This window comes from Physeter macrocephalus, unplaced genomic scaffold, assembly GCF_002837175.3.
Source record: "Physeter macrocephalus isolate SW-GA unplaced genomic scaffold, ASM283717v5 random_142, whole genome shotgun sequence".
Taxonomy (NCBI): Eukaryota; Metazoa; Chordata; class Mammalia; order Artiodactyla; family Physeteridae; genus Physeter; species Physeter macrocephalus.
This window is the reverse complement of record NW_021145428.1, coordinates 43,806-69,069: the sequence shown is the minus strand read 5'-3', so window position 1 is coordinate 69,069 and position 25,264 is coordinate 43,806. Positions and strand designations below refer to the sequence as shown.

General features: G+C 55.7%; 1 protein-coding gene across 5 annotated transcripts in view; it reads left to right on the top strand.

The window, feature by feature from the left end:
- Positions 1–25,264, top strand: part of PLEKHG3 (pleckstrin homology and RhoGEF domain containing G3) — a 45,845-nt gene that overhangs the window by 15,317 nt on the left and 5,264 nt on the right. Inside the window, exons 1-18 of one of the 5 annotated variants that reach the window (XM_028484191.2) lie at positions 5,061–5,076; positions 11,158–11,541; positions 12,730–12,827; positions 13,985–14,054; positions 14,328–14,374; positions 14,479–14,629; positions 14,721–14,852; positions 15,075–15,257; positions 15,469–15,561; positions 15,820–15,906; positions 16,127–16,160; positions 16,508–16,603; positions 19,102–19,191; positions 19,646–19,684; positions 20,122–20,141; positions 20,603–20,926; positions 21,392–21,505; positions 23,605–24,997. In XM_028484191.2, the coding sequence (XP_028339992.1) occupies positions 11,197–11,541; positions 12,730–12,827; positions 13,985–14,054; positions 14,328–14,374; positions 14,479–14,629; positions 14,721–14,852; positions 15,075–15,257; positions 15,469–15,561; positions 15,820–15,906; positions 16,127–16,160; positions 16,508–16,603; positions 19,102–19,191; positions 19,646–19,684; positions 20,122–20,141; positions 20,603–20,926; positions 21,392–21,505; positions 23,605–24,997 (3,316 nt within the window). In that variant the 5' untranslated portion in view covers positions 5,061–5,076; positions 11,158–11,196. Of the gene's footprint in view, positions 1–5,060; positions 5,077–8,062; positions 8,187–11,157; positions 11,542–12,729; positions 12,828–13,984; positions 14,055–14,327; positions 14,375–14,478; positions 14,630–14,720; positions 14,853–15,074; positions 15,258–15,468; positions 15,562–15,819; positions 15,907–16,126; positions 16,161–16,507; positions 16,604–19,101; positions 19,192–19,645; positions 19,685–20,121; positions 20,142–20,602; positions 20,927–21,391; positions 21,506–23,604; positions 24,998–25,264 lie in introns of those variants that run through there. The other 4 variants (XM_055082482.1, XM_024118282.2, XM_055082484.1 and 1 more) reach the window with 4 other exon arrangements.

The window sequence follows — 25,264 nt, the reverse complement described above, 5'->3', positions numbered from 1 at the left end:
AGAAACTAAGGATGGGTGTAGGAGAGTTGGTCTCTTTTTAATCCTGTCCTGGCTTCTTCCAGTGGATTTGTCCATCGAGGCCAGGTAAGAGCAAGATAATCCTGTGTTCCTCTTAGAGGCGACTGCAAGTGGTTCTGTGAGGGGCTTTGGAGGGGCTTCTGATCTCTGAACACTGGGAGTTGTGTGATGAGAGAACGGGGCTGTTCCTAGAGGGACCCAGCACATACTGGGAAAAGCAGAGTTGATCTCCCATTTCTTCCTGAAGTTTCCTTTTCTCAGAATCCACAGAGGGTGGTTATTTTGGATAAAATCAAGGGGTGGCAGTTGAGCAGGTGAAAGGAAGTTCTTCCCCACCCACCCTGTCTTCCCTGGTGCCCAGGCCGGGGCAGTGCCCACCACTTGCAGAGCTCTGGGCTGCAGAAGCAGGGAGGTCGGGGGCAGATTGCCACTCTGCTTTGGCTTGACTTTCAGCCCTGAATCAAGGCCTTGATTTTCCAGGAGCAGGACACTGCTGCCTGGGCCATGCCACTCCATGCCATGTGTGTACCTGTTCGTCCCAGAATCTGGGGTTTGGTGACAGCTGCCCCCCACTGTCTGAAGTCTGGTCTGTGTAACCTCTCAGCTGAGGGAGAAAGCTGCTCTCCTCCCACCAGGGAACTGGTTGGATGAGTTTTCTCAGGCCTCCCTGGTTGAGGCCCCTTAGAAGGGAAGGCAGGGACCTGGTGGGTGGGGGCAGGTGCTGTGGGGTGGAGAGGGGCCCTCTCCTCTCACTCTCTCCTGCAGTGGGATAGGGATCCCTGGGGGACAGGGTGGTGCAGGAGGCCCTGCTCTCCAAAGGGCTGGCTGCCTTTGAGAATTGACCTTGTTGTGTGAGACTATAAGCTCTGCCTTGGAAAACCCACTTTCCTAACATGTCTGGGTCAGGTGTCAGGCCCAAGGCCAGCGTCCAGGGCAAAGAGGAGGTGTTGGTTGGAGCTCTTCTCTTGCTGTTGTGCCCGAGGGCCAGGGAGGACCAGGGTGCATGACTGATGGTAGCAGTTCATTAAAAGGGGGCTGCTCACATTTACACACTTTTCCGGGTCTGGGTGCTCTTGCTTGGAATTGGAGACCAAGGTGCGTTTGGGGGAGCCTCCCTAATTCTAATTTGCTTGGGGAGGGAAAGTGAGAATTTGGGGAAGGGAAAAACCCTCAGGTGGTAAGATGTACACTGACTGCTCCCCCAGGCCAGCTGGGAGCTGCTATTCTGGAATCACAGTGGGAGATTCCCTTCTGGTTAAGCCCTGGTATCTCAGTTTCTAGACTTGGCGTTCTCCCCCTGCTTTTAGGAGCGTTTCATTTATGTGTAGGTTCATCTCTCCACATTTATTGGGGGCCTCGTTTCTTCCCCCTTCACAGGGGCTGGGATAGGTGTCATTCTTCTTTCTAGCATATGTTCCCTGACTGTCTCTTTCCTCCTTGAAGCTCTCTGTAAACAGTCAGCACCCTCTTGGGCCTCTGGATTCTTCATGAACACTCTGGCTGTATAGATCCCTGAGGCCATAGCCCCACCTGGTGGTCTGTACCTTTTTAGGGCAGTTTCTCACACCTTGTCTCCTGGAGTCTCGGTGGTGGTTCTTCCAGGCCTGGCCCGGGTGTGCCCTTCCCCACGGTTCCTTCGGTCTGTCCTCGGCCTGCCTTCCAGCCTCGCCACTTGCTGCCAGACGCCCCAGGTTCTCGAGTGGTCCAGGTCCTTTCGGGACTCCACTGTCCTGTGCTGCCACCCTTGCACCAGATGCCCTCAGAGCTCTTCTTCACCTGGCGAAGCTTACTCATCATTCAAGACTCAGCTAAAACTTCACCTCCCTTAAAGCTGCCGGGTACCCCAGGTGGAACTTGCTACTCCCTCTTCTGTCAGCAGAGTTTATGTGTTCTCCTGTACCAGCACTTGAGGCACTGCTTTGTGGATAATCTGTTGATATAACTATTTTTTAAATTATTGTTTTGTTATTATTATTACTATTACTTTTTCTGGCCATACTGTGTGGCTTGTGGGATTTTAGTTCCCTGACCAGGGATTGAACCTGGGCAGTGAGAGTGCGGAGTCCTAACCACTGGACTGCCAGGGAATTCCCCAGATATGACTATTTTTCCTTCTAGAATTCTCTTCCTCAATGACAGGGGCAGTGTCTTATTCCTTTCAGTATCCCTAGGGCCTAGCATCATGCTCGGAAGTGTTGAGTGATTTCCAGACTGGAGGCTGTCTTGACCTCCCATATGGCTCCAACACCACCCTCTACTTCCTTTTGTTATTATTATTTTTTCCGGCTGCACCTTAGTTCCCCAACCGTGGATCGAACCCGTGCCCCCTGCAGTGGAAGCACGGAGTCTTAACCACTGGACCAGCAGGGAAGTCCCTGCTTCCTTTTGTTATTGATGTGCTTGTCTCGTTTCTCCTGATAGAATATCAGCTCTTGGGAGCGGGCTCTGTGGGTGATTCATCTTTGTGTCACCCACAAGGCTGCAATGTCCTTGTGCAAAGTAGATGCTTGAATATATTGTCCAGGGAATTCTGAAGCCCATGACTTGGGAAGGGCCAGTAGTGTTAATCCCTAAATGAGCGGTAGACCCTGTGGTACAGATGGCTCACTGCCCTGCTCCCTATCGCCCAGCGAGTTAGGAGCAGAGCTAGCGCTGGTTTTGAGCCGCGCTGGCTGGAGTCCCAGGGCTGTTCATACACGTTCTGCTGCTCTCCCCTCTTTGATATTCCCTGTGACTTAAGAAATGGGGCTTTCCCCAGTACCTTATGTCTTTGGGACGTGCTGACTCTCCCATATGTCCACCCTGGAGGTGGATTGTGTTTTTTCTTTAAAACCCAAGGACCAGTGTCAAGGATGGTTTCTACTGATCACTTCTTTGTGCTTTTGCTGCCTCACATCACCTTCGATTCTGTTCCTTCTCAGGCCTGTTGTCCCCCATGGCTTTGCCTCTCCAGCTCCTAGCTGAACATGCCGGTCTCTACCTGTGGAACCCTGAGGAATGTGCCCTGCCTGCTACAGCAAAAGACTGTGACTCATTCATACTTCGTCATCTGCTTTGACCTTCTGTGGGGCATAGATAACAGACTTTTTCCTTTCCAGCCGAATTGCTTTATGTTTGCCCTTATAATATCATGGTCTGAATGTATGTTGGGATCGTAGATGATGGATGATTGGTGGGGTGACTGTGGAGTGGGGAGGGGTAGGTTAGGTCATGCTGGTTCACCAGGTTTAACCCGTATCTTTATTACTGATTTGAGATGTAGGTCAACTTTTCTAGGCACACATCAGAAAAATCTCTTGTCCTGGTGCTTTGGAGCAAATAGTAATTCATCCATCCTCCTCATCGCTACCATTTATGGAGGGTTTACTGTGTGTCAGTTGTACAAATTGCTCTACTTGTATCATCTCAATCTTGGAGACCAGTGAGGTTGGTAGTGTTGCTGTGCTCGTTTTACAGGTGAGGAACTTGAAGCTTGGCCAGGTCAAGTGACCTGCCCAAGGCCACACACAGCCAGCAAAACGGAGGAGCTGGGGTTCAAACCACGTCTGCCTGACTCCAATGCCTGTGAATCCGTTTAGTGCATTTAACCTCTGCTCTGTGGACTCCCACGTACTCACGTACTAGCTCATTCTCTCCTTCTCTTCTGACAGCTCAGATCTAGTGGGCCCCTCTGTTCCCACTTGCTTCCAGCTGAGATTCTCCAATGCCTTTGAACCTGTTGCAATAGTAAATGCTGCAACTCTTGAAAGTGTGGTTCAAGCCGAGAGGACTCAAAACAAGCAGTCCCTATAGTGGGCATAGGGGAGCAACTAGATGGCTAATTTGTAGCGTTGGGTCCCTGAATTTTGCTGATAAGGAGGGGTGGTCCTGTGAGCCTTTTTGACCTAGAGATGAGAGAGGTAGGGCCTCTGGGAACACTGGAGGTGTCTATGATTCCTAGCACAGTCTTTAGCTCCTCCATCTTCTGGGGACATTCTGTCTGTGTCATTTTCCTGCTTAGTTACAAGTTGTGCTGGGAGCACGCTGACCTACCCTGGCTGTGAGCAACAGCAATTTCTAATCAACAGCAATTATTCTCATTTGCTTTCAGTACATGTTTCTGTGAAACCTCCTGGTGGACTGCTTTTCCTGGGGTATTTGTAGGGCCATGTTATTGTAGTCCCTTCTCCAAACTGCAAAGTGGTCCCTTGGCCACTTTCCCTTTCTCCCAGTTTTTGTGGCTGGTCACTTAATATGTGGCATGGCAGGGCAGCTGTACCCCTGCTCCAGTCCCTTGTCTGGGGCCTAGGGTATGGGACTGCTGGGGTGAATGAGCAGTCACTGCTCCTGCGTGCCTCTTGGTGGATCGGAAACTTGCTGGCAGTGACTAATGTGGAAACTCATTAGACTAGGAGGAACTGGCTCAAGTCTTGACTTTGACTACTGTTTATCTTCCACCTGACTGTGGGAGTGGTGAAGTGCTCTAGGCACAATCCTGCAGGAATTTATTGAGCACCTAGTGTGTGCATTCTGGGGGTGAAAGAAGGCCCAGCCCACTGGGTTTTATTATCTAGTCTGGAAGGAAATCTTGCACTTAAGAACCCCCAAGGACCAGTGCTTTATGTGATACTCAGGCTCATTAGAGTTCAAAGAAGTGCATGTGTATTAGTGTCCCATGGCTGCCGTAACAAACTGCAAACTTAGTGGCTTAAAACAGCACACATTTATTATCTTGTAGTTCTAGAGGTCAGACGTCAGTCTGGGCCTGCATGGCTACGTGCCTTCTGGAGGTTCCAGGGAGAAATTTGTTCTCTTGTCCTTTCCAGCTTCCTGAGGACGCCTAGATCCTTTGACTTGGGGTCCCTTTTCTCCATCTACAAAGCCAGCAGCCTAGCATCTAGCAACCTCTCACTCTCTGTCCCTCTGCTTTTGCTGTCACATCCACTTCTGACTCCTGCTGCCTCCCTCTCGTAAGGACCCTTGTGATTACATCAGACCTACCCACATAATCTAGGACAGTCTTCCCCATCTCAAGATCCTTAACTTGATCACATCTGCAAGTCTCATTTGCCATATAAGGTAACGTGCATAGGCTCCTTATATCCAGGGATTAGGACGTGGATATTCTTGGGGGAGAAGCATTATTCAGTCTGCAATAGTGTGTGTGTTGGATGGGTTGGTGGTGGTTGGGGAGGCCTTTCTGAAGGAGATGATTTGACCAAATTTGTGTAGGGAGAGAATGTCTGGGACACCCTCCAGGTTTGAGAAGCAACGTGGGCAGCTGTTGAGCTTGTGGGTGGTGGGGACAGTGAGGTGTGGGTGAGTGGTCCTCCCACTGAAACGAGATGCCAGGGGCTTTCCTTTCCTTCCAAGGCTAGGCCGAGGGAGTTTTTTGGACTTCAGTCTGTATGTCCAGACTCCCTCCCAGAATTCAGGTGGGAAGGCTCCATTGGCAACCAGAACCTTTCCTTCCTAGCAGCTGGCTCAGCCACCCTTGGTGGCCCCTGCTATTCCTGGGTGGTGGGAAAAGGAATTCACGAGGGAAAATGAATTTGAGCCAGCTGACCTGGGTTTGGGTGGCCCAGAAACCCTGGTCACACTGTTCGCACAGCCTCTGTGGCAGTCACGTTGCTCACATTGAACACAGTCAGTCCCTAGGGAGCCTTCCCTTGTCCTCCCTTAGGGTGCTTAGGGCCCCTGTGTCTCTGGGGAGGGACAGGAGGGTCAGAAGGAGAGGGGCAAAGGCCAGACCCTCTCAGGGATCCTCCCCATCCTCAGGAAAGCCTCGATGGTGTGGTGAGAGGTGTCCTCAGCTGGTATGACCTCACCCAGCTCTGCTCACCATCTGCTGGCCGGGGGAGCCATAGGAACAGACCCCAGAGAGCCCAGCTTCTGTGGGAACAGCGCTGGGGAGCAGCGTGTCTGGAGTGGTGCTGAGCTGGATGTGTGCGCGTGTGCGTGTGCGCGTGTGCGTGTGTGCGTGTGTGCGCGTGCGCGCACATAGAACACAGCTGGGCTCTGGATCTCAGGGTGATATCTCTGTGGAAGTTCACATTGCTCCCGCCTTGTTTGTCTGGAAAAGCTGTAGCTTTTCTCTCTGGCTTCCTTCTGGTACCCTCTCTGAGCAGATCCTGACAGTGCAGTTGAGGGGTTAGGGGGAAAGTCAAAGGCCTGTGGCTGCCCCTGTTTGGAGAGCCTTTGGAATATATAGCAGGTGTCGGTAGTTGGGAGATGAAAGAAGGTCAGGAAGGAGGGCCGCGCAGCGTGCAGCCCCCCGAGGAGGGAAGGACTTGGCCCGCTTGCCGGTACCCGGTGATTCCCTGGACTTCGGAGCAGCTGCCTTTGGGGGAGACCCCTCTCTCGGTTCCCACCCGCCTCCAGAGCAGGTGTGGCGCTCCACCTCTCGGGTGTGGGGCAAAGCGGGGTAGGTGAAAGGATGACATCAGCCGCCTCCGCACCTGGACCCAGCCTCTCCGAACCAAAATATTTTCTGGGGCGTCTCCAGAGCTCCGGCCTGCACAGCTTCCTCCTGGTCTCCTGCCTTCTCAGCCCGCTAGCCCCCGAGGGAGGGCCGGAAGGGAGTGTTGCTGAGTCCTGGGGACTCCCTCGGACCAGAGAAGCAGAGGTTCTCCGGGAGGTTCCAGGTGAGTTCCCCTCTGGGACTGTTCTTTCTGAAGCTGGGGGTGGACTCAGGGAACAGGGTCCTACTGCCTTAGTGACAAGAGGCCTGAAGACAGAACATGGGGGCTATGGTGGGGTTTGGATGGTCATTTTTTTCTGTTGGAGGCAGGAGGCTAGGTCAGATCGGGGGCATGGTGCTGAGGCCTCGTGGGGAGGAGGAGGATGTGGGACTTGGCCCCCATCAGCTGTGCTGGGAATCCAAGGGGCCTGCTGCAGCCTGCTTGCGTTCCTGCCCAGGGATGTTCAGGGAAGGTCCCCGTTGGTGGAGCCAATAACCTGGAGAGGTGTGGGTGGAGGAAGGGTGTGGATTAAACTTAGAAAAAGTTAAAAAAAAAAAAAAAAAAACAGAAACTGATCTCCCTTCCTCTCCTGTGCCCCGGCCCTTAAATGTGCATGTCTGAGCAGCTTATTGGGACCATCAGAAAGGTCTTACGAGACCCTATCAAAGAGAGCTTCCCAGGTGTGGGAGATACAGAGTTTTCTAGAAGACTGACTCACTGACTGATGATTGACTGGATTGATTTGTGTTGAAAGATGGAAGAGGTCACTGCGGAGCGATACTTAGGGAACTGGAGACTAGTGTGACAGAACGGGGTGGGCGTGGACATCTGACTTGGGGTTTGGCTGCTATTAACTTTCTCTAGGCGCCCACTGCCCCAGCGGACAGTGTCTTCCAAGATGAGTTTGAAGACCTGAGTTCTAATCTTGGCTTTGGGGTGAATCTTACCATATGGGGTGATGCTCCGTGGAGAGGAAGGAAAGATTGCCTCCGCCCAGGAACACGTGGGCCGGTGCTTCCGCCGTCTCTGTGGGAGCCTGAACTACACACACAGTAATGGTTGGATTGGGCTTTTAGGACCAGAGTGCACTCACATTAGGTGTGATATCTCTTTTCCCTCTCTATCTAATGGTGTCTGCTAACAGTCCCACTTGGACTCTGCCTTGTCTGCTCTCACTGCCCCATTTGCTGTTCATCCCTCCCTTTCTGGGTCTCTGTGTTCTTTTCCAGCAAGTCCTCCTGCCCAGGAGAGAGAGAGAGAGCGCCTCGTGATCCTAGGTCTCCTGGTCACTGTAGGGCTTCTGTTATCGTCCGAGCAGTTACAGTCCAATCATGATGCCCCCGTGCTTCTTCCCCTCTCCATGACCTTCAGTCCTTTGACCTGGAAACTGTATTTTTCTATGTTGTTCCAAGGAAAGGGTAAATGGGCAAATGTCACATAGTGGGAGGTCTAGAAATAGCCTTAAGGAATCTTAACTCTCTCTCTCTCTTTTTTTTTTAATACCTCTATTGGCCTTTGTGGGATAAGTGAAATGTCATGTTAAAAGCCCTGACCTTGGGCTTCCCTGGTGGCGCAGTGGTTGAGAGTCCGCCTGCCGATGCAGGGGACACGGGTTCGTGCCCCGGTCCGGGAAGATTCCACATGCCGCGGAGCGGCTAGGCCCGTGAGCCATGGCCGCTGAGCCTGCGCGTCCGGAGCCTGTGCTCCGCAACGGGAGAGACCACAACAGTGAGAGGCCTGCATTTATGTCTTAATATGTCCCCCGTGGCTTATGCTGAGGCAAAGCCATGGCATCCAGGACTGTGACTAATCCTTTGCTGTGGTTCTAGCTGGTGTGAAATCCATCAGGGAGGCAGCCAGTAGTGGGCAGGGGCAGGAGAGCAGGCACACTGAAGCCTGGGTGCCTGAGTCCAAATCCAGGCTCTACCGCATGCTACTTCTGTGGCCTCAGTTCCTGCATCTGTAAAATGGGGATAATAATAGGACTGACCTCATAGAAATGTTATGAGATAAAAAGGTCTTGTTATGTCTACAGCACTTGGAACATTTTTAGCTGGTAGTCATTATGCTTTCTTTTAACCCCAGGAGGATTTAGGCATGGGCACTACTTTGAAAACATGAGCTTGGTTTGCAGGCAGATGTCTGCGTGCAACCAGAGAAAATTTCTCCAAGTAGAAAAGATGTTTTAGTTCCTGGGCTTTTGAAGTGTGCTTATGTTGCACCCTATGGCAATGGGGCCCCTAAAGAGTGACCCTCAGAAGGTACCCTTTAGAGATAAATCTGCCTGAGAGTGTGCGTGTAGGGGGGGTGGCTGTGACTAATCCTTCACTTTAAGGCCATGACCTGGTCAGCTGTGAAATCCATTAGGGACTTGGGCCTTTTCCCTTTAGCGTCCCCATAGGGGCTGACTGATCCCAGGTTTGATCTGGGAAAGGTCTTAGGCCGTAAGTCCCTACCCCATTGTTCTAGTTGGGACTGACAGGCCTGGGGGGCTGAGGGGGAGAAGGGGTGGAGGAGCTGGGGTGTGCCTGACAGCACACGTGCTTTGAAGGACACCAGAGTCCCACAGGGCTGGGGTTAAGGGCTGGGGCGGAGTTTGGGTCTTTGTCTCTCTTTGTGCTGAAATGACACGCCACCGGTGGGTAGAAATGACTAGCTGGTTAATCTTAAAAGGCTCTTTTGAGGAGGTAGGAAAAAGCAGCGGTGCTGCATTTCCCAAGGGGCTCTCCTCTGAGATGCTCAGTTTCACCAAGATGATCCTGTTAATTAATCCTTTCATTGCACCTGGAGGGAGGGAGAACGCTGGACTGGCCCCAGTGCTGCCACTGTGTCCTCATCTGCAAAATGAGAGGCTCACATAGAGCACCTTGGAGGTGACCCCGTCCCCCAGCTGAGACATGCAGTGAGAAACTGCTGTGCTTGAGAGGGTCCTTGCTGGGCTAGCATGCATGGCAAACAGGTCTCAATGCTCCTGACTTTAGCTCAGTAGTAGTACATTATCCATTTGCCAGATCACCTTTTAAGGCACCTGCCCTTAGGTCACTTACAGCCTACGGCAGGGGGTCTCACACAGAGAGTGCTACAGTAGAGGTACCCCTGGGGTGCTGTAAGAGTACAAAGAAGGGGCCCCCAGGTTTGGTTTCTGGGGATGTATTGGGGGGTGGCTTCTGAGACCCAAGGGTTGGTATAAGTGACACAGGTTGTGGGGCTGTATGGCATGGGGTGGATGGGAGGAAGTAATGGCCAGGCAGAGAGAACATTTGCCAAAGCCAGAGACCGGGGGTGCTGGCACAGGTAGGGACACTGGTTCCAGGTTGGGGCACAGGCACAGAAAACCGGGGGCAAATTCAAGGCTGCCAGAGTGATGGTACCTTCTAGACCCTTCTCCTCATAGCTCTAGCCTGTGATCTAGTAGCTTCTGATCCTTAGAACTAGGGGTGGAAGTCTTTGGGGCAGTAGAGGTGAGAGGGATGCTCTAGAACATTTTTCCTGTGGAAACAGCAATCAAATGAACATTCTGGAAAGTGGTGTTGGTGAGCTCTGGTGCTCTGGGATGGGGTTGGAGTGTCCTTGACCTTCCCAAAGCCCACAGCCGCCACCCCACCTCCACAGTCTTGCTGCTCCAGGCTGGCCTACCTGTGAGCCACACCATCTGCTTAGGGAGTAAAGTCCACCTGAGGCTATGTTTGCCTCACCTGGGAGCAGTTTCCTGCTTGCTGTGCTGAAGGGAACTTAGGGAGACTCACCCGTGGCTCAGCCCTGGGGAATTTCCTGTGCCCCTGGAGCCAGGGTGAGTCAGGGACCTGTACAAGGGGCTGGAGCTGGGGGCAGGGCGGGTAATGTGGGTTCAGCCTTTGTATCATCTCCTCTGCCTTCTCCGTCAGTATCCAGAAGGTTTCAGGTTCATGGTGAAGCTCCTGGTGGCCCCAGAGATTCTGCGGTCCTGGGGAGCATCTTACCCTCTGGCACGTCGGTTGTTAAGAGCCGGATCCTTGACAGGTGGACACTTGGGAAGCGCTTTTTGGCAACTGCCATTATTATCACTGTTTTGATGGTTTATGGAGCCGTTGCTCTGTGCTGGGCACCAGGCTCAGAGCTGTACATCCAGCAGGTCACTGCATCTTCGGGGGCACGGCCCCGGCGTAGGTGGCGAGGAGCTGAGGCTCTGGGAAGCTCGGTACTTTGCTGGAGCAGAGGCACGGGGCTTCGGATTCCATCACAAGGCACCCCGGACCTTCGCTCTGGCAGAGATGCCCTCTCTGCTTTTCTGGGGCCTCAGCTTTCTGAGCCCTTTATTGTTACTGGATGTGGTCCACCTTTCGTCCACCGTGGGAAAGACGGAGGTGGAGCTGTTGCAGTCAGGCAGGAATGTCACTTGGGCATCCTTGCAGATGCTCATACAGTCTGAAGGCAGGGGCCTCCTTGAGATTCAGAGCTGTTGCTTTTATAATTGTGGTAAAATACACATAACATAAAATTCTCATTTTTAAGTGTTCAGAGGTATTAAGTACATTCCCATTGTTGTGCATCCATCGCCTCCAGCCATCCGTAGAACTTTCATTATCTTGCAAAACTGAAACTCTGTATCCATTAAACAGTAACTTCCCATTCCCTCCTCCCCCAGCCCCTGGCAGCCACCCTTTTAACTTTCTGTTTCTGCAAGGATTCCAGAGGTTTGCCCTTTGTCTGTCCCGCCCAGAACCTCCCCGGAGCGCCCCCACCAGGCAGCAATGCCAGGATGCCCGTCTCTGCCTCGCTCCACCAAGATGGCAGCCAGGAGCGGCCGGTGAGCCTGACCTCCACCACCTCCTCGTCAGGCTCCTCCCGTGACAGCCGCGGGGCCATGGAGGAGCCCAGCGGCTCCGAGGCTTCCGCCGAGAACGGGGCGGGCTCCCCGCGCGGCCGGCGTCTCCCCAACAACAACAACTCCAGCAGCTGGCTGAGCATGAGGGGCTCCCTGTCCCCTTTCAACAGCCGGGCGTCGGTGGCGCCTGCGCACAAGCTCAGCTACGTGGGTCGAGTAGTGCGGGAAATCGTGGAAACGGAGCGCACGTACGTGCAGGACCTGCGCAGCATCGTGGAGGTGAGGGTCACCCCTCGCCCCTCCGCGGGGCTTTGGAGCTAAGGTTGGGAGGGGACCCTTCTCTTCTCTGGGGCTGGGGCTGGCCTCTGGCTTCGGGTGGCCCAGCTCTCGCGCATAAACCTCCTTCCACCCAGGGAAGGAAAGTTGTTCCTGACATGTTTGTCTCCAGGAGCTGCTTCCCATGGAGTAGTGGGGAGGCCTCACGGCTCTGGCCCCGGGAAGCCGCTGGCTGCTCACGCTGCCTTATGACTTGGGGTGCGATCAGTAGCTTGGGCCAGCAGAACTTCTTGCAGATGCTCGGGGCGTAGGCACCCTTGATAGGGAGCGCGGCGACAAATGTGCTTCGCAGAGACTGAACCGCAGTGAAGAAACTGGCTCTGGACCCCACCCGGCCTGCGCCCAGATTCCTACCCTGTTGTTTCCTGCTTACGGGGTCTTGGGCACCTGCGTAAACCACCCTCGCAGTGCCCAGCCTCAGGTTCCTCATCCATAAATTGAAGATGCAGGGCCTCGCAGGGCCTCGCAGGGCCATGTACGTGTGCTTCACGCTGGGAGGCACACTGGAGGAGGTGACTGTGTGTGTGAGGGAGCTCTCTGCCCTTCGGAGGGAGGTGTATGCATTTCCTAGGCCTGCCTAGCAGACACCCACAAACTGTGGCTTAAGGCGCATTCGTTTATCCTGTTCTAGTTTATGAGGCCAGAAGTCAAAAATCAAGATGCTGGCAGGGTTGGTTCCTTCTGGAAGCTCTGAGGGGGAGGGAGTGCGTTCCAGGGCTCTCCTAGCTCCCGGAGGTTGCTGGCAACCCTTGGTGTTCCTTGGCCTGTAGATGTATCACCCCAATTTCCACCCCCATCTTCACATGGTCTTCTCTGTGTCCTCCTCTTATAAGGACACTAGTCACTGAATTTAGGGCCCACCCTAAATCCAGTATGGTATCATCTCAAGGTCCTTAATCGTTACATCTGCAAAGACCCTATTTCCAAATAAGGTCACATGCTGAGGTTCCAAGTGGATATTAATTTTGAGGGGGAACTATCCAACCCAGTACAGCAGGTGATGTCTGTGAAATTGTGTCACAGCTGTAACATGCAGTACAGAAATGAGGTGGGGCTGGGGGAGAAGAGGGAGGACGGGAAGGGACAGGATCATGCCTGGGGGGCTGGGCCCTGACGCCTCACTCCACGCAGGACTACCTCTTGAAGATCATTGACACGCCTGGGCTGCTGAACCCGGAGCAAGTCAGTGCCCTCTTTGGGAACATAGAAAGCATCTACGCACTGAACAGGTATGGAGCGGGCCTGACTCGCACCATGTTCTGCCTGTGAGGCCCATCTCAGGGCCTAGGGAGGAACCCCGGATGTCCATGGTCTCGTGGGCTGTGACCCGTGGGCCAGGGTCTGATCTCTGAGGGTGGGGAAGGGTGGTCCATCCCTGTACAGTGGTATAGTTAGCTCTCTGCAGGAGAAGGGGCCTGTGGGACCATGTGCCCTGGGGCTGACGTGCTTCCTATCAGGCAGGGGAGCTCATTTGAGGCCGTGTTCATGTTGGGTCCAGCCTGGGCCAGCGCCCCTCAGGGGACTGCTGAACCCTTGCACGTGATGCTCTCCCCCCTGTCCCTTCGTGGCCCCTTTGTCCCTCTCATCTTGGTCCCCCAGTGCAGATCTCTTCGTTTCTTCTCCACCTTCCCACTGATTCCGTGGAAAGTCGGGGCTCCCTGGAGGTGATCTGACCCATTAGGGGAACACACAAGCCAGGCAAAGCGTGATGAGGGAGGCCTAGCGAGGCCTGGCAAGGGGCTGCTTCAGGGCAAAGGGGCTCCACGAAGATCACACAGGAGTGGCTCCCGGGGCCCCCAGACTCCCCAGAGAGAGGGCACTGGTCCGGAGGAGCAGAGCTTTTGGGGACAGCATTGATAGGACAGGAGGAACCTTACCCCAGGCGCCTTAAGATGGGCAGAGAGACTTCCTGCTGGGGGGCGGGGTTGGGCAAAGAGGAGCACAGTGGGGAGGCAGGAGGAACACTGGGGTTTCCTGTAGAGCCCCCACTTAAGAACAAGCAGTGCTGGGAGACTCACCCTGTCTCTCCCCTTTCCTGCATCCTTCTGAACTGGGGGCCTTGGTTTCTTTGCTAGTTCCCCCTCTCTCCTTCCCCCTTTAATGTCTGCTTTTGTGTGTTTGACCCCCGCCTGCAGAGGAGCTGTGTCCCCTCCCGAGGTGGGTACTGGTGTCCCTTCTCCCTCTCCTGCTTGTGGAACGCATGGCTCTTTTTTGTCCCCCACCTTTGCAGTGGTGCTGGATACTTTCTGTGTTGGCTGCCCCGGGCAGGGCTCGCTGACACCAGGGCTGGCGTGTGTGTGGGCACCAGGAGGGTGGGGAGGGGGTGTAGTGGTGACCGGAGGCTGCGAGCGGTCCGGGGTCTGAATACCATTCTCCCCTTACCCAGCCAGCTACTCAGAGACCTGGACAGCTGCAATAGTGACCCGGTGGCTGTGGCCAGCTGCTTTGTGGAAAGGGTAAGAAGGGCGGGGTCGTTGCCTCCATCCTGCCTTGCTGGGGGCCTCTCTCCAGGGGAAGAGCTGAGTGCCCGGCCTCAGATAGGAAGGGCATTTGGGGTGGAGCCAGGGGCTGCTGGGTGGATGGCATGTCCAAGACAGATGGGTACAGAGATGGATCTGCAGATGCTCGGGGAGAGTGTGCTCTGGGGGCCAGGGGCATGTGTTTGATACACCCAGGTTTATAGTCAAACGGGAGTCTCCCTGAAATGACTATTTTTGGTCTTTCTTTAGAGCCAAGAGTTTGATATCTACACCCAGTATTGCAACAACTACCCCAAGTGAGTAATTAGGGGAGGGGAAGCAGAGCCATTTGGCGAGTCCAGAGCACCCCACCTCCCCACTCAGGCCTTCCCCTGGTGACGGTCCCTTCCTCCACTCCCAGCTCAGTGGCTGCCCTGACTGAGTGCATGCAGGACAAGCAGCAGGCCAAGTTCTTTCGGGACCGGCAGGAGCTGCTGCAGCACTCACTGCCCTTGGGCTCCTACCTCCTCAAGCCAGTCCAGCGCATCCTCAAGTACCACCTGCTACTCCAGGTAACCCAAGGGTCCTCCCGAGTACACAGGGGCCTGAGGGAGGGGCAGGGCCCTTGAGTCTGGGCTGCCTAAGCCCCTGTCTCCCGCACAGGAAATCGCCAAACATTTTGATGAAGAAGAGGACGGCTTTGAGGTGGTAGAGGATGCCATTGACACCATGACTTGCGTGGCCTGGTACATCAACGACATGAAGAGGAGACATGAGCACGCGGTCCGGCTCCAGGTGCTCTGGGGCTGGTAGCTGGAGGGACAGGCAGGGGTGGGGCGGGGTTTGGAAGAGGGAATGTGAGCTGAGGGGTGGTGTCGGTGAGGATGGACTTCTCTGGGGGGAGCCCTTGGTGCAGCATGTCTCTGCAGAACCCAGGCGGTGGCTCCTGGGGCCCTGGGTGGTCCCCAGCAGGTCTCGAGCACCCTGACCCTGGGGGTTGGGGATTCGCTGCTGCAGGAGATTCAGTCTCTGCTCATCAACTGGAAGGGGCCAGACCTGACCACCTATGGGGAGCTCGTCCTGGAGGGCACATTCCGCGTGCACCGTGTGCGCAGCGAGAAGACCTTTTTCCTCTTTGACAAAGCACTGCTCATCACCAAGAAGCGGGGAGATCACTTTGTCTACAAGGGTCACATCCCGGTAACGAGGCCACCGCCATCTCCTCTGCCCCCTTCCCACCTTCCCGACGGCCAGGCTCCACTCCGTGTCGTCTTCATCGGGCCCCGGGTTGGTGTGGACGCAGCTCCACCTTTAAAGATTCCTCTCCCTGCCTCCCCAGATGGTCTTGAGGGGCTGGGGCCCCAGGTCGGCTCCCCGCCTGGTGCTTGACTGCCCTCTCCCTCTGCCCCAGTGCTCCTCCCTGATGCTGATTGAGAGCACCAGAGAATCCCCGTGCTTCACCGTCACACACTACAAGCACAGCAAGCAGCAGTACAACATCCAGGTGAGGGGCGGGCTGGGGCGCGGCGGGGGACAGAACCCGCCCCCTGCTCGGCGGCGCGAGCCTCAGAGTCTCCCTCAGGAAGGTAGAGGTCGTTGTGGGCACCTCTCAGGCTTGTGCTGAGGAGTCAAGGTAACCTCACAGAGCCCCCAGCACAGGCCCTCTCTCGCTTCTGCCCTCCTCGGCAGAAGCCCAGTGCACGCTGGATGGCTTCAGGCCTGTCAAGATAACCCCCGCTCCCTCTCCTTTGGGTCCTCCCAGGCCAAAACTGTGGAGGAGAAACGGAGCTGGACTCACCACATCAAGAGGCTCATCCTGGAGAACCACCATACCACCATCCCCCAGAAGGTGAGTTCCCAGGGCTTCTGATGGGGTACAGGGAGAGGGTCCCTCAGAACCAGCTCCGTGGTCCACTGGGGTCTCACCTTCTGGACGCTGGCCCCACTGGACAGTGGGGATCAGTTCAGCGGATGCCACGGTCCTCGAAGCAGCAAGAGTGAGTCTTTGGGCCGAGGGAGAAACGGCCCGTAGCAAGGTAGCAACGAGGTGGGTTTCCTTTCCCTTCCAGGCCAAAGAAGCCATCTTGGAAATGGATTCCTATTGTAAGTGTACCCTTTCTGCCTGATTTGTCCCTAATGGTGCACATCTCTAGGTCAGACCTGGGGAAGCTTTGCCTGATACTTACATTCCAGAGAGCAGGGAGGATGGGGAAGCTCCTTCTGTCAAGACTGGGGGTCTACTGCAAGACTAGGGCTCAGTGCTGCTGGTGGCTCGGACTCTGTGCCTCGTGCTCCTGGATGGTGGAGGACAGAAGATAGAAGAGGAGGGAGCTCTGGAGTCTTGTGGCCTCTGGAGCTGGGCTGGGCAGCAGAGTTGTGGTCAGGAATGGGCAGAGTCCACGCCAAGGCTGATGGTATCCCAAAGGCCTGGTTGTCTCTCTTGGGTGCAGATCCCAATCGGTACCGCCACAGCCCAGAGCGCCTGAAGAAGGCCTCCCAGGATGAGGTGTCCACCACCCATGTGCACCAGGGGCGCCGGCAGTCTGGTAAGGCAGGGGCTGTGTGGGCAGAGAGGCTTCTTTTCAGGACCCTTGACCAGGCGGGGAACCTTCTGCAGCAGCATTTGGGGCTGGCTCTCACCCTCCGGAAATCCTGAGAAAGGGCAGGAGGGAGGGTAAATGGGCGTGTCTGTAGCATCCTGCCTTCCACCAGGCCCCTCTGGGCCCTTCCTGCCCACCCAAGGCTGGACAGCCCTCCTTTTCCAAGGCCCCCCTTCTTAGCTCCTCTGCCATCAAAACCTCCCTCCTTTGCCACTTAGAATACTGGGAGTCAGCCAGAGTAACGCTCAGATGTCATGGATGGTCCCCAGCCCAGTTCTGGAACAGATCAGAGGCAGGACGTGGGGAAGATGAGTTAGATTTCAAGTGGCACCAAATCCAGACAGGAAATATTTACTTTGGGTCTCAGGGAAAAGTTCTGCTTTCCTGGGTTTTCTTTCATGACTGAGCTTGCTGCTGTGTACTTGGAGGTATTGGAATGAATCGTCTATTGAAAAGAGAAAACCTTGCTTTTATTCTCGGCTCTTGTAGTGGTGAATGTGTGTTTTCTGCCTCGGTTTTTACCCTTCCCTTCGGTTGAGGCCCAGGGATGGATTTGGCTTTGGCCAGGCACTTGTCAGACTTACACATGAGGTGGGAGTAGGGGTGAGAACCATCTCAGAGACCCCTAGAGAGAAAGATTCAGGAGTGTTGGGAGATGTGTCCTGACTGGGATCCCCACAGTGAGCTGGGTTTGATTGGCATGCCTCACGGGTCCTCTGAACAGCTGTGTGGATTGATGTATGGGCTTTGGTCTTCTGGAGGGCGGAGCCGAGCAGTCTTTGGAAAGCTTTCGTGGTTTTGTTTTGTTTGGTATTGCTCCTGATGGATCTCGAACCCTAGGCAAACTTGCCATGGTTGCAAAAGTTCTACGGTGCCATATGTTAAAAGCCCCAAACTGGCTTGCAGGATCTTAGTTCCCCGACCAGTGATCAAACCCAGGCCCTTGGCAGTGAAAGCGCAGAGTCCTAACCCCTGGACCGCCAGGGAATTCCCCCCTTTCCTTTCTTCTCCTATAATTCTCCTGTCCAGCATTCCCCCTTAACTTGCCATAGCTTTGAACTGGAAGCTTCTGACACGTGGAGTGGTGATGGTGGTAATAGTAATACTACCTGTCATAACATCAGTTTCCAAACTGCAGCAAGCAAGGCACTCAGGAAATGAGCCGTTTCAGAGCTCAAGTTTCCACAAGGCTGCGATTTTAGCCTGTAAACACTTAAGAGTTGGGTTTTGTTTGTTTTCGTGTTTTAGTTTCAATCGTTATGAAACAGACATCTTTCTAAAACACGCTTCGTACTCTTGAGCCTTTTAAAATAGAGGAGGTCGACACAGTTGAACTTTTCCCTTTCTGGAGTCGGTGTAGCAGCATCTTTGTGGCGCGTGAACAGCTCCATTCTCTGGGGCCTTGCGGGGAGGCGGGGCTGTGGGTTGCCATAGAGACAGCTGGCATTGAGGTGTTGTGTCCATCTTTACACTGAAGAGTGCTCCTTATCAGTCTTGGCATGCTTTTCTTTAGTAGCCCTTCCTTCTTCCCTCTTCTGTTAGAAATTAATCGATTTAATGTGCGAGAAGCGTGTGTAAAAGCAGGCCAGTGAGTCGATGAGAGGGAGGATTCAGGCCAGTGGAAGTGCTTTAGGGCCTGCTCTCAGCCATCTACTCTGACTGCCTCTGGGCCTTTTCTGCTTCCTACTTCCAGAGAGCTGGGATGGACAGATAAGTACACTATATGGATAAGTAAGGTGTTGTTGTCATCATTTGTCACTTATTAAATATTCTTTTATTTATTCTTTTATTTTTTTGGCTGCGTTGGGTCTTCGTTGCTGCACATGGGCTTTCTCTAGTTGTGGCGAGTGGGGGTTACTCTTCGTTGTGGTGCGCGGGCTTTTCACGGCTTCTTGTTGCAGAGCACAGGCTCTAGGCACTCAAGCTCAGTAGCTGTGGCGCACGGGCTTAGTTGCTCCGCGGCATGTGGGATCTCCCCGGACCAGGGCTCGAACCCGTGTCCCCTGCATTGGCAGGCGGATTCTTAACCACTGTGCCACCAGGGAAGTCTGCTTATTAAATATTCTTGATTACAAGTTTTAAAATGAAAGAGAAGAGCATTTTGTATTTCTCACTTTAAAAACAATTGGATATCTACTTACCTCGATGCAGATAGAGTGTAGGTATGTGTGTGCCCATGCACATTTAGAAAAAAGGTTCTTCAGTTTGCTGTCCTGTCCAGGAACATCTGAGAGACCTCAGTAGACTTTCCTTCTGGCTCCAAGTTTATAGGGGGCCTCCCACTGAATGCAAGTTGGTCAAAGGGCAATATGGGCTAAGGGCAAGGTTCTGTAGAGAGGTTCCTTGAGACATGCCTCCCTATCTCAGGTCTGTCCCCCAAAAAGGCGGCGTGCGAGGTGCTGACACCATCAGCCTAATGGATGTGTTTTGTATTCTGTCCTCAGAGCCTGGTCAGCTCCTGTACAACCGGGCAACACTCCCCAGCAGGCAGCGAGGCTTCACGGTGCCAGGCCTTAAGGGCCATAGAAAGTCGGGTGCGACCTCTGCTTTCCAGCTGGGGTGCTATGAAGGGGCTTGGAGTTGGGTGTAGCTAAGGCGCTGATGTGCTCCGTGCAGGGAAGGAAGGTGGGGCTTGTGGTGGAGCCAGGGCCCTCAAGAGAGGCTCGTCATTCTGATGGGGGCAGCAGGGGGCTGTGGCCCTGCAGCTGAGGGCCCCGGGCTGTGTGCTAATGCAAGGATGGGGGGCAGGGCTGCTTCTTGGCTGTGGGTCACAGCAGAGTCCCCAGGCGGGTGGGGGCAGTGGCCCGGGCCCTGTCTCCCTGTGGGCTGGTCGCGAGGGCAGCGTCCTTCAGGCCCTCGGGCCGTGGGGGGCCCCACTTGGAGTGGACTTTGAGCTGATGATGGGTGTGTGGCGCTGTGAGCGTGGGACCGGGGCCAGGCAGGGCTGCTTCAGGCCTGCTCTGACTGCCCGTTCGCTTTCCTCACCAGAGCCATCCAGACATCTGCTCAGGCAACTCAGCGAGAAAGGTGAGTGAGTGAGGGATGGACAGGCACCCCCTTTAAGGTGCGCTCTAGGGCGGGGGTGAGAGGGTGAAGGCGGCGACCAGCAGGGTGTGGGCGTCGCGGACAGTTCAGAGGGGATTCTGCCTCGTTCTGCCCTGGAAGTGGGCCTCACCCCTTGCTGTCTGGGCTCCCCCTGCACACCTTGCACCCTGTCTCTCTGCCCTTGGGTGACAGCAGGAGCAAGTGACCGTGCCATTCTGCACCCCCGGCTCCCGGTCTGTCAGTCATTCCTTTGAAAGCCCGGGAGACCTGGTGAAGGTTCTGGGAGCAGGAGCCCCTGACGCGGTCTTCCCCGGGGGCTCTGGGCCTCAGGCCTCTGTGAGGGGGCTCTTTCTCCGGGTTACTGATCTCCGCTCCCCCTCCCCTCGCCGCTGTGCCGGGACCCGGTGGTGGCGGAGCAGCCACAGCAGCAGAAATGAAGGTAAGGCCAGGGGCACACGGGACTGTCTGGACAGGTTGGGGGACAGCCCAGGTCAGCCCCCATCATCTTCATTCACTCAACAAACACCTGTCGAGCACCTACTGTGCACCAGGCTCTGTCATGAGGGTCACAGAGATGAATAAGCCATGGCCCTTGCCCAGGGGACCCTTCTGTACCCTTTTCCTGGAGTGGCACCCTGGTGGTGGCCGGCCCAGCCGGGATCCTCTCATTTTGCCCTCTCCCTGGGGCACGCAGGCCTCTCTGGATGCTGAGCTCTTGAGCAGAACCCAGTCCCAGCTTCCCACCTCGAGAACCCCCTGCTTCGCGTGGGAGCCTAGTGGAGACCAGGGGTTGGGTGTTTAGATGTGGCTTTCTCTGTGAAGCCTCCCCAGCCCCAGCTGCTGCAGGAGGAGGGGGCTTGCCCAGAGGCCTGTCACGAGGGGGCCTTGTGCTCTGAACAGCATGCGGGCAGTGTTGTCACGCTCCTGGACTTTGGACAGCCCCACTGTGCTCGGGGCCTGCAGTCGGAGGCTGAAGGGGCTGCCCGGGAGGAGGAGGAGGAAGAGCAGTCCTTTCAGGTCTCTCTGGAGGACCTGGCAGGGCGTGAAGGCGGCGAGAAGGGGGCTAGACCAGAGCCCCCAGGCGAGGAGGAGGAGGAGGAGGAGGAGGAGGAGGAGAGCCTGGCAGTGGCGGAGCAGGTAGCCGACTTTGCCAGCTCCCTGTTGGCCGCCCTCCACTGCTGGCACTATCGGGCCAACGCTTTACTTTTCTCCCGGGGCGCTATGGTGAGGTGTCTCTCTGATCTCCCCCTCCTCCTTGCATGCCCCCCGGCACGCGCATGCCCATCCAAGAGTCCCCTCCCCTGCCCTTCTCACCCCTCCGTCCTTGTTCCTTCCTGCCTGCCTTCAGCACTTCTTAACACCTTGCTCCCTGTCACGCCCTGGTGAGCCCCTGGCATTCGTTGTTCCAGCACTGGGTGCTAACCAGCATGCTACTCGATGGGCATGACTAATGGGGTGCGGTGGGGGGAGGGGGAGAGGCCAGCGCACAGGGAGCCGCACACCTGGCAGGGATTTCTGAGTCCCCAGACCTGGCAGTTCAGGCGGACTCTGGAATGGCTCAGGTCCAACGCTGGATCTCAACATAGCCCAGCCCCTTTGGGGCTCAGGTGGTGCTGCCAGCTTTGGGATGCAGAAGGGACCAGCTCCCCGTTGTCCTGGGAGCTGACGCCTACCCTCTGCTTGCTGCAGGGGAAGGGGCGCAGGGAGCCCGAAGACCCCAAGAGCTGCCGAAGGCCCAGCAGCCGATCTCCAACCACCCCTGAGAAGTGCCTGAGCTTTGAGTCTGTGTCTTCCCTGCCGGAGGTGAGTGGCCAGCAGGCGGAAGGGGGATAGTGCAGAGGCGCCTGAGCCCAGATCTCCAGCTCTGCAGATGGGGCTTTCAGGCCTGGGCTGTCCCGTTGGGCCCATGGGGACAGGGAATCCCGCTCCCTAGGACTCTCGTGCCCTCGGGAAGCCTGTCTGGCCTGTGGGCATGCGGCTTGGTGACCGACAGCCTCTTACTGTGAATTAGAAAAGGTGCCTCTTCCTTTGGGCAGATGCAGTCTCTGGCCAAGGGGCACAGTTATTGGAAGTGACCAGATTATAGGTCCCCTTGGCCAGGCCTCCTTGCATAGAGCATAAAGCTCTGCTCTGCTAGTGTGCCAGACATTTAAATCATGCCTGTCCCACCAGGAGTAAGGTGTTGATATCTACTGGACACCTCCTGTGTGCCTGATGGTTTGTTTCTTCCTTCTGTTTCCTGAGCCAGCTGTACCAGGGAGAACAAGACTCAGGTTAGGTTGACGTGCCTGACATTGCACAGCTTCTAAGGGACAGAGCTCAGATTAGACTTGGGTCTGTGACCCAGAAGCCTGCACTCTTTTTCCCGCCACCCCGTGCCGTCTGGGGGTTATGTGGAATGGAGTCCTTTGCTCTCCCAGAGTTACAAGGAAAAGTTCATGAGGCTTAGACCCCGGGGTGGGCCTCACAGCCAGGACATTGAGAAGCCTGGGTGACATTGGAAAAGAGTTCAGAATGGTGCTGTCCAGTGACAACAGAATGTGAGCCTCATGTGTAATTTTATTTATTTATAAACTTTTTATTTATTTATTTATTTTTAAAAAATTTTATTTATTTTTTTTGGCTGTGTTGGGTCTTCGTTGCTGCGCGCGGGCTTTCTCTAGTTGTGGCGAGCAGGGGCTACTCTTCGTTGCGGTGCGTGGGCCTCTCATAGCGGTGGCTTCTCTTGTTGTGGAGCACGGGCTTCAGTAGTTGTGGCTCCCGGGCTCTAGAGCGCACGCTCGGTAGCTGTGGCGCACGGGCTTAGTTGCTCTGCAGCGTGTGGGATCTTCCCAGACCAGGGCTGGAACCCATGTTCCCTGCATTGGCAGGAGGATTCCTAACCACTGCGCCACCAGGGAAGTCCCCTCGTGTGTAATTTTAAATATTCTAATAGTCACATTAAAGAATTATTTAACCCAGTTTTTCCAAACTACTATCATGTCAACATGTAGTGTATTAAAAAGCTATTAATGAGGTATTTTGTACTTTTTCGGTGTGAGGCTTTTGCAGCGTGGACTAGCTACATTTCAGATGCTCAGGAGCCACGTGTGGCTGGCAGCCATTGTGTTGGACATTACAGGCCTAGCTCCTGGGTCCCACTGTGCAGATTCTAGACTAGAACGATTGGAATCAGGTCTGATTCCTCGGGCTATAGAGTGTTATCTTGTGTCCTCCCTAAAGAGTCCTCTGGAAAGCTGCCTGTACTGGCTGGTTTTATGATTCAAATGACCTTCAAGGTGGTCGAGAGAGTTACCAACTTTGCTTCCTTCCTTGCCATCCGCTGCGCACATGCAGAGTCCCTGCACAGGGGCGGAGGCTGGCCGGCGGGAGCCAAATCCCCATCTTTAGCCTCTGACAGCATTCCAGCATGTGGTCCGACTGCCCTCTGGATCCTGATCCACACGGGAGACCCTGGCCCCTCAGGGAAGTTGTTTAGGCCCGGGTTTCAACCCAGAACAACCCCCACGTGGGGAGCTACTGGGGCTTGAGGGAGCCGCCTCCCATCAGGCAGGGGAGTCCTGGTGCCGTGGCTCTGACCCCATGCTGCATGTTCCCACCTTGTCCCTGTGCTTTCCAGGCAGGCTGCCACTGAGAGGTGCCACCACTTTACCCCATCTGCGTTCCTAGAATTTTTCTTGGGTTTGAGAATGTAGGCCCAGCACCCCAGCTGCAGGGTGACTAAGGGACATCCTCTCCCTAAGGACCTGCTGCCCACTCCTGAGTCATGCTCATTCTGATTGCCTGCAGTCCTAAACCGCAGCCCCTCTCACTAGGCTTTGAGCAGGCTGTGCTGTCCCCACATCCCCCCGGGTCACATGAGGGAGGTTTTTGGCTCATATGAGCTCTTTGTGCTCTCCCAGGTTGAGCCAGACCCTGAGTCTGGGACAGAGCAGGAGGTGTTTGCTGCCATGGAAGGTCCCAGGACCGAGGAGATGCCCTCAGACACAGAGGCTCCAGAAGTCCTAGAAATGCAGCTTGACACCCACCAGCTGCTGCTGGGACTGGACCCCCCGGGTGACATGGTGGACTTCATGGTGGCCGAGAGCACCGAGGACCCTAAGGTCCTGAGCAGTGAGGATGAGGAGGAGGAGATGGGGGCCGCCCGCGAGCCCGAGAGCCTCCTGCCCCCCTCTGTGCTGGACCAGGCCAGCGTCATTGCCGAGCGGTTCGTCAGCAGCTTCTCTCGGCGGAGCAGCCTGGCACCGGAGGACGGCAAGTCCAGCGGCTTCGGGACCCCGAGGCCGACCAGCCGGAGCAGCAGTGTGATCAGCCTAGAGGACAGTGAGGAGGGTCTGGCCCGACGCGCGGGCGCCACAGACTCCCTGGGTCCTCAGCCCCCTCCAGAGGCGGACATCAGTATGCGGGTGGCCGCAGAGAGTGAGCCTTCTGTCAATGGGACAGAGCCCCAGAGCCCGGGCTGCTCGGCGGAGCCAGACAGGCCTTCCTGCACGAAGGAATCGAAGCTTTCTTCCCGAGACCGGCTGTTGTTGGACAAAATCAAGAGCTACTATGAATGTGCAGAGCACCACGATGCAGGCTTTAGTGTCCGGCGCCGGGAGAGCCTCTCCTTCATCCCCAAAGGACTGGTGAGAAACTCAGTCTCCAGAATCAACAGCCTTCCCAGGCCAGACCCAGAGCCAGTGGCTCCGCTGGGGCATAAGAGACAGGTGGGCTCGCGGGCAGCCTCATGGGCCCGCTTTGACGACCCAGGACCAGGCCAGGCTCGTGCTGGGGACCCAGCTCCCATCACAGATGCTGAGTTCCGCCCGTCTTCGGAAATTGTGAAGATCTGGGAGGAAGTGGAGTTTCCTGAGGGGAGCCCTCGGAAGGGACCAGGCCAAGGCCAGGCCAATAGCTTTGACCTGCATGAGCCTCTCTTCATCCTGGAGGAGCGTGAGCTGGGGGCCATCACTGAGGAGTCGGCTGCTGCCTCGCCGGAGAGCGCCTCCCCCACTGAGCCACCCAGCCCGGCCCACCTGGCCCGGGAGCTGAAGGAGCTGGTGAAGGAGCTGAGCAGCGGCAGCCAGGGGGAGCTGGTGACCCCACTACACCCCCGCATCCTGCAGCTCTCCCACGTGATGGACAGCCACGTGAGCGAGCGAGTCAAGAGCAAGGTCTACCAGCTGGCTCGCCAGTACAGCCTCCGGATCAAGAGCAAGTCGGTGACAGCCAGGCCACCACAGCAGTGGGAAAAGGTGGCTGCCACCACCCGCCACCTGCAGCAGGAGGCTGGAGCACCATCTGCGGGCAGAGGTATGAAGGGGGGAGGGGCGGAGGGCCCTGCCTGCAAGCCTGGGATGGAAGCACCTTTTAGGAGCCAGCTGGATTCTGGGAAAGTGACCCCCTAAAGGACCTCTACCAAAAAGAAGGCTGGGGCGAGTCCTGGAGCTGGTCTAACGCTCAAGGCCAAGCTCCTCCCGTGGAGCAGAGGGCCTGTGGCCACGGGCCTCTGTTTTCCAGGAGAGCAGAAGCTCTCGTCTCTTCCTTTGACCCCTGACCCCACCCCACCCCCTTTTCTTC